Source organism: Rhinolophus ferrumequinum, chromosome 13, assembly GCF_004115265.2.
Source record: "Rhinolophus ferrumequinum isolate MPI-CBG mRhiFer1 chromosome 13, mRhiFer1_v1.p, whole genome shotgun sequence".
Classification (NCBI taxonomy): Eukaryota; Metazoa; Chordata; class Mammalia; order Chiroptera; family Rhinolophidae; genus Rhinolophus; species Rhinolophus ferrumequinum.
Window position 1 is genome coordinate 26,512,076 of NC_046296.1, and position 15,119 is coordinate 26,527,194.

Here is a 15,119-nt window from a genome sequence, read left to right on the forward strand (position 1 = left end):
TTTAAGGTAAGAAAGTTTCTGCTTTTATTGAAAATTTATATATGACTTCAGCATTGTAATAAATAAACAGGTAACCATTTTCACAAAAAAATGACAGTGCTACGCTAGAGAAGAAAATATTAACTGGGGGATTTACTCATAGTGGCAAGACAAACTTTTATCAATACAGAATAAATATTAACAGCATTCTTGAGCCAATGTTGAAATCCAACAAAATGTAGGAACCAAGCTAGATGTAATAAATAATTATCTAGAGAAAAAGATGGCGCATTCTCAGAAGATAAGACTGTCTTTGTAAACTGATGCATGTCAATTAATACCATCTTCACAGCTCACCTTCAAATCACAGGACTTGTCTCAGGCTATGTTAAAGGGCCATCATCCTCTGAGGAAAACAGAGGAGAGGAACTCTATTATCCTTACAGTGAAATGCAAAACAACTGCAGAAAATCCCACTGGTAAATAGAACACAGTTTAATAAGTAGAATGAATATGATCTAACTATAAAATTTAGGTAACAGAGTCAGTGTTACATATGGCAGGACTGGAAAAAAAAATCATTCATGACATTTTTCTTATTCCCTTCTTACCCCCCTCCCACCGTCATTATGCTATTAACAACAACAAAAAATGTTTTCAATTTCTTCCTATCAAAAAGTGAGGGAAAATACTGAGGGAAGGGTTTTCTTTTCTTTCTTTCTTTGAACAGTTTCTTGAACACTCGTAATACCAATCATTCACAAGGTGTCTGTGCAAATCTATCTCACATGATTTCAAGGAAATGATTAACTCAACAAAAAAACCCTTAAACAAAGCTATTTTGGAGTTCTGTCTATTATCTGGAAAGGAGGGAGGAAAAGGGGTGGTGGTAAAGAAGCATAATCCAGCCAAACAAAATGTTAAAAGTTTTAAATCAACGAGTCTGACATTTTCTGGTCTGGGGACCCAAGACTAAAATGTTGGGAAAGATTCTGGTCCGGCTACTATTGAAGAACACATTTCTCTTCTTTCTTGGCCATCTTGCCTTTGTTTTGCTCCAGAGTTCGCTCCAAATGCTCATCTTCTTCTTCGGCCCTGGAAGTCAAATAGGAAACAAAATTATTTTTCTACGTGGAGGGCAAAGCCAGCATTCCCCGCTTGCCCTGCATTCCGAGCCCCAGCGGGAATGGGCACAGCGGGGCCAGTGGGAGGCTGTCCCGGCCCATTGGAGACCTCTGGACTGAAGTTTCCGCAAACTTCTCGGCCCCTCAGCAGGCAGCAGAGCCTGGACCCCGATCCCAGTGCCCACTTACTGCTTCTCCTGCGCGTCCAGGTCCCTGACGAGCGCGTCGCGCTTGTTCACCAGGGCCACCAGCTCATCCAGCAGGAGTTGCTCCCGTCGCTTCTGGGCCTCAGTCTTCTGCCAGTCTGCAAAGGACCGAAGGCTCGTTACTCACCCGCGGGACACTCGCAGCCCCCCCCCCCCCCACACACACATCCTCCCTTCCCGCCTTTTCCAGTTTCCTTGTACTCTGCAAACCATATTACAGAGGCACTAGCTAGTGTTCTGTGGGGTGTTTGGCCATCGTGGTAAGGTTTTCACCCCTAAAACGCTGCTTTCTAAATATTTTCCGCAGATGGAGATGGCTACGGCTGAGTTGGACCCTGCAAAAGAGACCAGGTGTGAACCATTGGCTAGCCGGAGGTGCGCACCTGATTTCCGCCCTAGTAGGGGAGGGAGAGCTGGAGGCCTAGAAGAGGTCGGCCCAAGGCTTGGTGGTGGTGGATGTGGGTAAATGAGGAGGCGGGAAGCAGAGATGGGCGATAAAATCATTCTGAAAGGCTAGAGAATCTGCCTGAGAACCTATCCTCCTCCCCCACCCCCAAGCTACCCTGTACAGCCCCATTCTTCGCTAATTTCCTCTATGCTCTATTTTAGCAGTTGGATGTATCTCACACTGGGCGCCATATGCTTCACAATAACTTTAAAAGTAGTGAATCGGCTAATTAGCATTTTCTTTGAAGTAAAAAATAAATTTGCTCTGCAATATTACACTGCAGCTCTCGATCGCATCACAGCCAGTTTTCTTTTGGAGAGGTTTGCTGGGTGGTTTCAAATCAAAGCACTTTTGCAAATGAAAAATTACATACTTCTTTTTGAAATTCCATGTTAAAGGTTGGAAAATCTGATGGACAGTTCTCTTTCCGTGGTTAGGAGTTCTTTTGGACGGTTTTAGACCCCAATTAATAATATTTCCTAATCTTTGCTGGCCTGATAATTTCCTTAAGATGAGCAGCAGTTTGGTTTAATAAAAACAGGACCTAATCGAACATTTAAAGCATTTCTGAAACCAAAGCCAACTGCTCTCTGGCCAGACTGTAAGGGCTTGTAGCTGTCAATCAACCCCCAGTCTACCCCGCCTCCCTCATTAGGAAGGTAAACAATGAAAAGAAGAAGTAGATGATGAGGCAGATAGGAGAACAAATGAGGACCTAGAGGGAAACAGGACACCAGCTTAAAAAAAAGGCATGGCCACTGACTCATGCAGCCCCCGTCCTCCAGCAAATGCACTTTCCAAAAAAGAGAGTGGAGTGCAATCCTTTCGGGTTTCTCCCTTCTCTCTCCATTGCCCTGGGCAATCATGTTAAAACTCACATGGCTGGTGCTTATTCAGATAAACCTAACAATGCACACCGCTGGTTACCATGTGAATCTTCACAAACCACACAAGAATGTGCTGGTTCAAATCCCCCCCACCCCCTCCAAAGCAAAATTTATTCAAGACAGCAAACTGCTCAGCAGCTATATGAAAGCAAGTGGTGCTAGAGGGAATTCTATCTTGTATTTACGAATTAAAAATTAGATGCATCATCATGCAACAGAGGTTAGAATAGCAGCAACAAGCTAGAATAGTTTATTCAATTTTATCACTATTCTTTTCATTATAAGCTCAAATACATACATATACATATGAAACATACTATATATTAATTATCCACACTTGATACAAAACATCACACAAATAAATGGTCACATCACATTCTTATTAAAAAAATGAAATATTCTGTAGCACGGAGAGGAGTAAAGAAATAATTACTATGAAAAGTTTTTTCCTAAATGTAAGAATTTAAAAAATAATAACAAAACAGCAAAGCTGAAGAAAAACCCTATCATTTTATTCTTTGGATTTAAATGTAACTGAGTTTCAACAATGCTGGTCAATTTTTTAATCTGGTTCTTGTTCTTAATCGGTCTCATTCTACACAGTAGATGTATTAATAACCTCTCTAGGGTGGAAAGATCTTAAAGGTCATCTAGTCTAATTTCAGGTAACTGTAGTTCTAGAAATATTAACTCAGAGAAAACCCTGCTAAAAGATTTGTAACTAAATTTTACAATTATTAAGATTACTAATTTTGATGAATATTAATTTTTCCAACCCAACCACAAGAAATTATTCTGATTATAAGATTTAATTTATAATTCTTTACTTCCAAAACATTTTGATAAGAACTTTACAACTGGGACGTTTTCTCCACCATCCACTTACAAGTATAATTAAATAGAAAATTACAAAATATTTTAAAATCAAGAAAAAAATAAATTTTAACAACAGACATAATTTTCTTAATTATTTTTCCTTTGCACCTGAGCAGTGACTTTTAAGGCTTTTATTAATAACTAGAAATATCAAGACTTTTTTAATTAAAAAAATAAGATTTTAATAATGTGGATAAGAAAAAACTTTTATTTTTAAAACCCCTGAAGTATTGAATAATTTAAAAATTTTTAACTTTTCCTAGAAATTAATATTCTTCAATTTCCCATAACTGTAACAAAGACATCTTTAAGTTATGAATATTTAGGTAATTTTCATCATTTCACAGTCAGATTTAACTAACATTAGAATTTAAAACATTCCAGCATAAATGTATAGCATTTTTCATATTAAATCTGTCAGTACAACATTGATATCTATCTACAAAATATTAGTCAATTGTAGAGGCAATTGCTATGTGCAGTGAGTACATTTTATATTAGCAAAACTACTTTAACTTTGTATTTGCTTTCTCCTGGGAGTAAATTTATACACATATACACATATTTGAATGCTAATTTGGGAAATTAAGTAAACTATTTTGATGATTTTTAAGAAAATTTAACATCTTTAAAATTGATCAAGATTCACATTTGTATGTTCAAGTCTAAATTTAAAAATTAAAAAAAAAATCCCCTTTTAAATAGCTTCACCAACACATAACTTCATGTTTTAAAAACTTGCATGTAAGTTTATGTTACCTGTTACGCATTTTAAGAAAGGATTAGTCACCTACAACTCCAGTCACCGCTGGCTAGATGTACACTGACTTTGGCTTGGACAGACCAATGTGGGTTCTGATTAATTTAAAGATTTCAGTGTACTTTTGCTACAAAAGCCATATCCTCTCGCAACAAATAGGATTAAGTTTTGATGCTGCATTTGAGCCGAAGTGTTGAAATAAAGAGATTCTATTTATGTCCATCTGCGCTGAGCTGTTTTGTTAATTTTAAAAACTCTTTTTTATACATAGGGCCAATTATTCATTCCCTGATTCAGTTTATTTGCTGAAGTTGATAATTACCTTAGAAAAAAGGCAGAAGAAATACCTATAAACACTTTAATAGAAAGGACCTAAAGTTCTTGTAGTAAACCTTCTACCTTGACACTATAAATAAGCCTGGGACTTTGATGAAAATTAACACTAGTTTTGTAAAGAGCACATTGGGGGATTGCAGTCAAGTCTTATCTTTAGTTCCAGTCAACTAGCAATCCTGAAAGAGTTTGCATCATCATCAGAGCAGGCCATTTGATAGGATTCTACCGCTGTACCTAATCAATCTATGGAAGACTGTGGCTGTGCTGTGTAACAAAGCTAAAATAGATTTACAAATGGGGTTTTAGGGGATAAGCTCCTCCACAGGATTACATATTGATTTTAAATATAAAAAGCTTATCATATAAACCATAACTACAAAAATAGTGAACCTATGCATAAATCCCTTTAGAAGAGCACCCACTTCAAACTCTAAGCCAAGAATAAATCAAGATGTACAAAATCCTAGAGAAGATCCATTTCTTGTGCAGAAAATGAACATACCACTTTCTAAAAGCCCACCCCAATGTGTGCAGAAATAAATTTACCTTTCCTGAGGGGACATTAAATAATCTGGAACAACACACACACACAAAAAAACTATAGGAAAAGTATCTAAAAGATGTTTGTTAGCTTAAGGGATCCTATAACTTAGCACGGTAGAGTGAAACTCCTGCTATGAAAAACACCTCGGGGAAAAAAGGTGAAAAACAGGCCAAAGTGATTATGGATTCTCAGAAGAATGGATATATTGAATATTATTTTTTCTTTTGCTCTCAAAGCAAGCTTTTAATACTTCTTTCAGTGTGCTGTGGCTATTAATATTCTGTGCTTTTCTCCTGGTGAATGGTTTCAGCTGCAGATTTATTTGAAAAGATTTTAGTTTATTTATTACGAAAGCCATCTTATAGCTACTACATAGAAGAGATGGGAAAGAACAGAGGAATAAACTTTAAAACAAAGGAAAGCAAAACAAAATCAATCAGTGTTGCCTGTTTGCATGTTTTTCTGTGGTGTTTTAAAACTCCAAAAGGCTACTGAACTGTATGTGTGTCCATTCTCAGGGTTGGCTTAGAGGACACTGTCTTCACTGGACTGATGGTCACGATTGACAGTACTTCTCCAGGACAGCCCAGCCTCGTATTGCCCAGGCTGATGGGACAGGCCTCTCTCTAAGAAAGTGTCTTTATTTGTAATGAACAGGCTGCTTCTTTCCTCGTCTCTTTTTTCCCTTAACCAGCAAAAGAAACTGGCTGAGATTTAAGGCACAACCACATATGGGACAATGATATTAATTAAAAAATAAAACAGAGTTTGAAAAAATATGACTTTCTACTGGTCTTCCGTATATGCAAGAAGAGCAGGCAGATAAAATGTTAGATTATTTAAGCTTATAGGTCTGGTATATAGGGACAGGACTGCCAACGAAACTGGGATCTTTTATACATATTGTGGCCCTCCTTTTAAGATGCTATTTTATAATAATACTGGTTTGGGGATAGAAGTAATATGTGCCTTAAAAATCAACTGTATTGTATCATGAATTTTAGGGATGGTTTAATTTACTATACATGAGAGAATGGGTAAAAAAACCTTTTTTAATACTCGGTATTGAGGGTAATGTATAATGAATTTATAAAGAATAAACTGTACAATGAGTTGTATATTATACAGACTACATTTTATATTACATACATTTTTTATAATACACACATTTTATATTACACATACCTACATATATACTATATAAATAGTATTTGCTGTAACTACCTTTCAAGTGACTATTTAGCTTTCCAATCTCTTTAAAAAGGTATACCCTGACTACAAAAATTGTATCAAGAGAAAAATACCATTTAATACTCATACATTTTATTTCAATGGCAAGTTTCACAGAACTTCTTAAATAATTCTGACAGATTTAATAGTCATTATCAATGGTATAATTTGATACATTTGGAAAGCCATTTGAAGGAAACTGACTATCTGAAATCTAAATAAAGTAAATCTGATTTCTAAGTGAAGATACACAAATGTTGCCAGTCATTTATCAAATGAGATTATGGATATAAAAGTGAAATAAAACTATAAATGTATAAGATACTATTTAGATAATTAGCATGTATTTTATCTAATAACAATATTAATTAAAATATTTTTAAAATATATGGTTTCATTTGTCTTCCCCTTACAAACTTGAATTTCTAGTTTCTGAACTAATTAGAATTGACTTATTATGGATCAGGTACCTTATCAGGTGAAGAAGGAAATTACCATGGACAGTCAATGGGTTAAGAGGTCAATATAGAATAGGAAAATAAATTTACATTGACTAGACAAAAGGTCCACTTTACAGAGCCCAAAAGATTAGCTTTTAACCAGGCATCTTTAACTATAAGACATTTTCAATTAAGATGTAGAAGGAGAATAGCATTCTAAAACACCTAAGAATTAAAAAAATAATCATACAGAGTAGATATATCATAGTTAAGCTAGCTAATGTTTACCATGCTTAGGATTCATAATTCATTTAAAAGCTTGATGAAAAGTGTGAAAGTGTCTCATTTATGCCAATCTTTGCCTAAATAATCACTTAATAGGAGCTGGAATCTTAAGAACTATAATAGACTGGACAGTGACATATTTCTGTGAAAAATCAAAATGATAAATCTTTCCCACACCTCCCCAGTGGAACAACTTTAAATTGCACATGGTAAAATGTAATTAAATCATTTAACTCCTTATATTTTCCATTTTATTGACATTTAAACTTACTGACAAAAGTTAAGACAATTTTGTGTTTAATAGCAAGTATAATGATAATCTGAATTAGGTCCCCCTTAGATTTTATATGATCTATGCTTTTTGACTCCAAGGCATTTATTTGCAAATCCTGTAGGTCCCTAGTCAGACCACACCTGTGGAGACCAGAAGTGTATTACACCCTTTAAATCTCTGACAATTGACACCTCACGAACCTTGCACTCCACTCTAACATTTCTTACCTTCAATGGCTAGCATTGCCCGCAATTCCCGATTCAGCAGCTCATACCTTCGTTCTAAATCATGTTCTTTTTCCCTAGGCAAGTTACAAAAGTTCATCAATATGCTAATTACTAAATCATTAAACACTTAAAAGAACCTTTAGGTTACATTGATTTTAGGACTCATAACTGACTTTTCTCTTTAACTTTAAGCTACTCCAAACAAATGATACACAAACCTAAAACCTTAGATTGAATATTTATTAGTGCTATGATTTTTCTCCTTCAATTTTGAATTGCACAGAGGTATATTTTAATTTGCAGATAAGTAGTCTCATTCTTCAATGCTTCTTGTATTAAGTGCCAGGTATAAGGCTATTTTGTAAAATCATTTTCATAGTTCACAATAAACCCTCTTTGTCTACAACTCCATGTGAAAAGTATAAGAAACATCAAAGTACTACCAGTGCAAATTTAATATAGAGACAATTAAAAACTCCAGGATTAGTTATTTTTTGTGCTTCTTCATAACTCTTTTATCAAGTTCAGGCATGGCAGAAATGACAAAAATAGATCTTTTCACTAAAATAAAACATGTAAGCCTACTCCTTCCCACACTAGATGGCATTATATAAGAACATTGCTGGTGAACAAAAAGGAACAAGCATTAAATCCTATAGTGAACTAAATGCTAAGGACTAAGAATGCTTACATTTGGTCTAATCTCCATTTTACTGTAATTCTTGCAATCATAAAACAGTTATTTCTATGTAAGTCTTAGTCTTTTATCCCAAAATATAGGGTAACATCATCTGTAGAATACAAAGTTACTTTTGTCTTTATTAAGAGTTATTTTAATTTTTAACTTAAAATTTGATATTAAATAAATTCCAATTTTATTTCTTTTCCCCTCTAACCCTTAACATATACCAAACCTCCTTTTTGTACACAATGCTTTATTTCTGTATTTCAAAAATTGTTTATATTCATTGGGTTTCTGTATAATAAACACAATGGGTTCTTTTCAGTATCTATCACTATTTTAAAATTCAAACTGTTCAGATGAAAATTGGTCATACACTACTTCTATTTTTATACATAATATACTGTTATCTCCAAGGAATACAAAAGTTAAGCTTAATAAATATGAAACCTCAAAGAAGGCAATGACAGAAAGCTTAAGATTCATCAATGTTGTAGGAAAAACAAGCATAGTCATGAGTACTTACAGGAGAGAGAGCTGGTTCATTCTCCTTATTAAGGCATTTTTCTTATTAACTAACATAAACCATTCCTGCATCATAGCTTCTTCTTCTTCCGTGTTCCTTCCTATAATTCAGAAAGACTTATTTCTTATTATATGACATTTACAAGGAAATAGTTTAACACAAGAGTTGTTTTTTTTAACGTGAAACTTTTTAGCTACCCCGACAGTACAAATTAAACTGTTTATAACAACATAAGATTAAAGTCCAAAGCCTGAAAAAAGAAATCAGTATTTAAAAATTCATAAGCCAATCTTCTAAAGCTGGTATTATTCAGCATGTATTTTTCAGTCCCCCTTAACATATCTACACATCATACTAACACTGAGTACAGTCAGAAAAAAAGTGTTCCAACTTTTAAATCCTCCCCAGAGGCTGATTTATTATTATGTTTCAATGAGGAACTTCTGGCACTGACAGACATATGGTCATGATAAAAAAAAAAAGTTAAAAATCATTATAAGAATTACAAGACTAGCAGGAAGATCAGAGAAGTCCAGAGATTTTGTGAAACCTTCACTTGTAATGACTTGTTTTTTTTTTTTTATTTTCCTCCCCAACAGTAAACTAAAGATATATGTGCATATACCATTCTGGAACTCATCATCCCTAATGGGTAAATAGTTGCAAATCATTTTAAATAGATTATAAATGACCAGGTTACAAAAAAGGCTTACAGCTATCTGTGAAAAAAAAAAAAAAACCAACATTATAATAAACATAATAATATTCAGTAAATCAGAGAACATTTGAGCAGAGAGATGATCTAAAACTTTAGATTATAAATTTACTGACTGCACATTTAAAATTCACTTTCCCTAATATCCATTCCACCATCAGTACCACTACCACCCTTTAAAGGCCAGTGTATTAAGGATTATAATACACAGTGCATATTTGTTATTGTTCCCATAGAAGTAGGCCGCAATCATACTCAAGAAAAATATTAATTCCCCACCATCTCCCTTCCTTTCTCTCCCTTCAAATTGTACCTAGTCAAATATGTAATTCTTTGACTTTTATTCCCCCGGAATTTCACCCATGGTTGGTTTATTGTTTTGCTAGGCCATCATTTGATACTTCAGTTCAACTTCTGTATAGATTCATAGGGTTTACTTAAATATCTAATAAAAAACTAAATATCGCAGCTAAGACTCAATATCCAGCTATTTCCCTAAGTTTTATATTCTTTTTAAGCAAGATATTTTCTTTTAACTTTCAAACACACTACCAGTCCATTTAAAAAATTCAAACAATATAGAGGTATAATTGAGTAAAAAGTCAAGTCCTCTTTCACCAACCCCACACTCCCCAATTTTCCACTCTACCTCCTTTCTCCAGAAGTAAATACTATTACAGTTTAGCATAGCTCCTTCCAGACCACATACATGCTGTGCTTCCCCAAAAATAAGACCTAGCCGGATAATCAGCTCTAATGCGTCTTTTAGAGCAAAAATTAATATAAGACCCGGTCTTATATTATAATTATATAAGACAAAGTCTTATATAAGACCTGGTATTATATTATATTGTATTGTATTGTATTATATTATATTATATTAAACCTGGTCTTATAGTAAAATAATGCTGGGTCTTACATTAATTTTTGTTCCAAAAGACGCATTAGAGCTGATTGCCTGGCTAGGTCTTATTTTTGGGGAAACACGGTCGCTATGTCTATCACACACATATATACCTTGTCTAGACACATAGTGTTCTTTAACGTCAGTGAGATCATATTATGTATTGCCCTGTGCTTTTGTCACGCTGTTTGAAGATCTACTTCATTCTTTTTAATACTTGCATAAATTATGGACGTACCATAATTTATTTAACTATTTCCACATTAATAGAAATTTGAAGAAAAATTTAGAATGAAAATAAGTGTATAAAGAGCTGATCTGTGTGCAAAAGATTAAACATGTACTTCAGAACATTCCTGTAAAATAGATTATCTATTGTTCATTATTAGGGAGAAGAGTGAGAAAATGTTCCTTCATTAAATGCTGTTAAAACTTTATGGTATGAAGCAGACTTAGGATAGATTCTTTCAGAGTATGAACAAAAGTCTTTATTGTTTTACAGTATTTTTAATCTCTCCTTTAGGGTAGCTAGTTGTGTATTCACTTTGGACCATGTGATGTCTTGACACTGGTCATGTGATATAGGCTGCGATAGGAACAAATCCCTGGGTAGCAACAAAAGAAGAAAGAGTAAAAAGAAAAAGCTGAGAAAAAGCTTGCAATTTGGAAAAAGGCCAATTGTACCCTGGTGAAGGCCTTTTTGATCAGTGAAATCACACATGTGTGCAATATTAATAGGCACAGTTTTTATGATATTTTATTTCCTGATTAAAGACTTAATTCTTATGTTCATAACCTAAGTAGCTTCTAAAAATAGAGACATATTCAAACTTTGTTTTTAGTTTAATTTAACCTATAATTGAGGCTTTCAAGCAATACTAGAAGGAACTGGCCTACTCCTAAATTAGCATCATTTTCTTCAATGGAAGACTGCTTCCATGACAATAACAATATTGATGCGGTACTGTGTTATTTTCAGTTTAACTCATGCCTATGATTTTTAGATAAGAATAAAAGAACTCCCTCCCCTAATTGTTGGGAAATAATTAATAATATGAGAGTCTCATGTTGCATAAGGAAATAAGCCTAACCTTAAGAAATATTTAGACACATTGCTACAAATAGATTATATAAATTAACTGAAAAAACATATTTGAGGTTAAATCAATTATGTTTCACTAACTTCTTATTTGAGATTGCCCACAATGATGGAAATCTATACTTAGCCCAGTAATAAAAAAATTAAATTTTCTTCTAATACATCATTACACTATTGTTTTTAGGGATTTAAAATTTTTTAAATTTAAAAAGCTTTTAAAAGCCAGTAAGTTGAACCATTACAAATTAATCCTGACTTTAATAACTGGTTAAAGACCCCTTTAGCTTTATAAGTAACAAAAAATATTAAAGCCTGTGATCACAGTGAGCTTTTCTCATTTCTCCTCTAACCATTTGTTATTTAATCCAATACTAGTAATCCAATTTGTCCATCAGACTTTTAAAGGGCAGAATGCAACTTCCTTAGCTTAGACACTTTTCAAAGTACAATATATTTTTCAAATGAATGCTGGATGTTTCATTTTTCCCAACTGTTCCTAGCTCTAATGCATGAGGAAAAAAAGAACAAGATGAACATTGTTCATACTGATTAAGTAAGAGCTCATTAAAGAGCTGTCAGTGCGGTACTTTGAATATGCATGAAGCATATAATCAGATCTAGTACCGTCACTAGAGGAGAATACGGTAAGTACAAAGGATTGATTTAATTACTTAGAGTGGGCTGTGGTGGTGAAGCAGTCTTGTTAGTGCAAAAAGAAAAGGAGGCTGTATTCTGGCACTGTTAGAAAAAAGGCAGTTTTAGCTTCTGCCACAATACATAATCTCAGAATAAAGCACTTTACATTGTAGCTTAAAATGAAGACTGTCATTATTTTATAAAATGGCCATAAATCATTTATTTTTTTCTTTAAACATACCTGGTTAACTGCTTCTCTTTCAAAATTATCTTTGATTTCTACTTATAACTACATTTTTGTTACTTTAGAGTCAACTCTCATACTTTTTTTAATTTAAAAGTTTTTTTTGTGTTTCATGAACTGAAAAATTAAAGATATAGTATTAAAGATCATTTTGAAATTTAAAAAAGTCAAAATAACCCAGTTCAATACACAGTTACTAAAATGTGAAAGCATGGCTGACTTGTTATACTATCTTTTAAAATATAGTGCCTCATAGTTATTATAAATATACAACCAATAGAAACATCACCATAACATTTATAAGTATTGACTAATTAATATAATCTCTGGTAGTAACTGCTTTCTACTTTGTTTCCTTAAAGACCTGTTTTTTTATTTTGCCTCCAGGAGTGCAACATCTTTTCTGACACTGCAGTCTCCATGTCAGATTTTTCTTTTTAATCAATTATTGTAGCTGGAATATGATTTGTAAAAATTATTAAATAATCAAGAATAATAATGAAAAAAAAACTATGTAAATATGACTTCAAAGTATTCCTATCACATAGTTAACAAAAACCACTTAATAGAAAGCAGCATAATACATAGCACTACATACGTAATGTTAGTTGACTATAGCAACCACTTTTATATTCCACTTCTTAAAAAAAAAAAGACTTTAAGATTTAATTTCATTCAAAAAGTCATTCATTCACCAGGAATTTGTATGTAGTTTCCATTTGTTTTTTTCAGAAGCAGTATTTCAATGTAAATTTTTAAATGAATAAAAGCGAAGTTAAAATACTAAAATTCTGAATCATAGTTTAAAAAGCTGTCTACTAATTAACTTTCCTAATTAATCTTTCACCATAAAGTTATCTATTTAGAAAGATACATTTTTAGACAGTTAATCCTTATATAAATGCAAAATAAGGAACAATTTTAGTGGAACAAAAGATGAATTCAGTGGGAAAGAATGAAAACAAAAAAATGTAGACTGTTGTATATATAAACAAATTCAAGATTTACCACCAGGAAAACATTAAAGAACGCTGAAATCTTGCCATAGCCCCATAGTGGAGATGGCTGACTAGTGATCACATATGACCCTTAAAGAGCACAACATAGCAAAGCCAAACCAAACAGAAAAGTTGCCATTACAAATCATCTTGATGATATAATTACATGAATATGATGACCTCTTAAAGACATAATATATTACAAGAGAGAGATACATGAAGTGTCCAACTAACTGGTATTGGAAAAACATATTTTAATAACAAAGAAAGTGAAATATGGTAGTTATTTAAAGTATGAGAAAAGTGAGTCATGCAGGGTCATGGACACATGAACTCCAAAGGCAACATTATTGCAGGACTCCAGTGCCCCGGTTTAGAAAATATTTTAAACTTAGGAGATAGAGCTTTATTATGAAAACAAATTTTACTACAGAAGCAAATAGCTATTAATGTTTCTACTCCAAGAATATCCTCCAATAGCAATCAATATAGATGAAGCTCATAATCTTTATTGATGTTTTCAGCAGCAATTGTCTTAAAACTATTTGCTTAGCATCATATATTTGTTATAGTATTCAGAACATAAACCTTGAGGAAATCCTGTCTCCTTTTGTTGAAGTCAAAATAAACATACATTTTATTTACTCATATAGTGAAACAGAATGTGGGGAGAGACTCGGCAACGTCTCTCTACAGGTAACTTTTGACAGACTTCTATGTATGTACTTCTTACAGGAGGAGGTATAGACAACTTCACCAAAGTTTTTCCTCCACAAACTTACACATGAGAAGCAGCTATTTCTCAAGATTGAAAATTGACAGCAGTCTTCTGGTACCAAATCCTTAAGAGAGTCTGAAAGGCCTTTTTATGACGAAGGTCAGTGCCAGATTTCTCAAAAGGAAAACTAAGCACAAACTTAATATAGCAAAAAGAAAAAAATAAATTTAAAAGCATGGAAGTAATCATCATGGGAATATTATAACTGATGAAATTCATTCCATTTATTTATAGTTTAGTATTTTTTTAAAATTACATACTGGATGGGTTGCACCCATAACTTTCCGGTGCAAGAGCGTGTGCTAATATGACCCACATTTCAGGTAATGCATGACTATCTTGACTATCTACTGTTTAAACAGGCACTTGGCTAAAGGCAAAATACTCAGAATAGAACTCTGAAACTATATTTTTTAAGGTACAATTAACATATTTTGTAAAATGGAATACAATACAGTGAATCACTTTTCAGGCATCATTCAACCAAACAGACTGCAGTCTTCTTGGGGAATTAGTTAGGCCTCCTCCAATAAGGGGAAAATGTGAACTGTGAGCTATGCTTATACATGGAAAGCTTCCCCGGCCATTTCTCCCCTCTCTTGAAGCCCCTTCTGTTTGGACTGCACCTGGCAGACTCCTCTCTACCCCTTCCCTATTCTAGAGCCTTCTCACAGTCATGCCATGGAAACGATTAAAGAGTGGCTCTAGAAGTGACAGAGACATATTATAGATGACCATGAACTGCTGAATATTATTTCTTGAAAAGTGGGAGTGGAGAGAAGCAGTATTTCTAGATTAATGTATTTTAAGATCTGTGATTTTAAATATGTATGTATATATGCCTAAATTAAATATTACAAGAGATATTTCTAAACTTTTATATATTCAAGTAGGTCAAAATTTCTGGGGGGAATCTTGTTA

The 15,119-nt window shown here is 33.5% G+C and overlaps 1 protein-coding gene across 12 annotated transcripts in view; it reads right to left on the minus strand.

The window, feature by feature from the left end:
• Positions 1-15,119, minus strand: part of EHBP1 (EH domain binding protein 1) — a 422,624-nt gene continuing 407,505 nt past the window's right edge. For 11 of the 12 annotated variants that reach the window (XM_033124978.1, XM_033124981.1, XM_033124988.1 and 8 more), the window contains 4 exons: positions 8,825-8,924; positions 7,617-7,690; positions 1,293-1,407; positions 1-1,074 (listed from right to left, as the gene is read on the minus strand). In XM_033124978.1, the coding sequence (XP_032980869.1) occupies positions 984-1,074; positions 1,293-1,407; positions 7,617-7,690; positions 8,825-8,924 (380 nt within the window). In that variant the 3' untranslated portion in view covers positions 1-983. The remainder of the gene's footprint in view (positions 1,075-1,292; positions 1,408-7,616; positions 7,691-8,824; positions 8,925-15,119) is intronic. The other variant, XM_033124982.1, reaches the window with a different exon arrangement.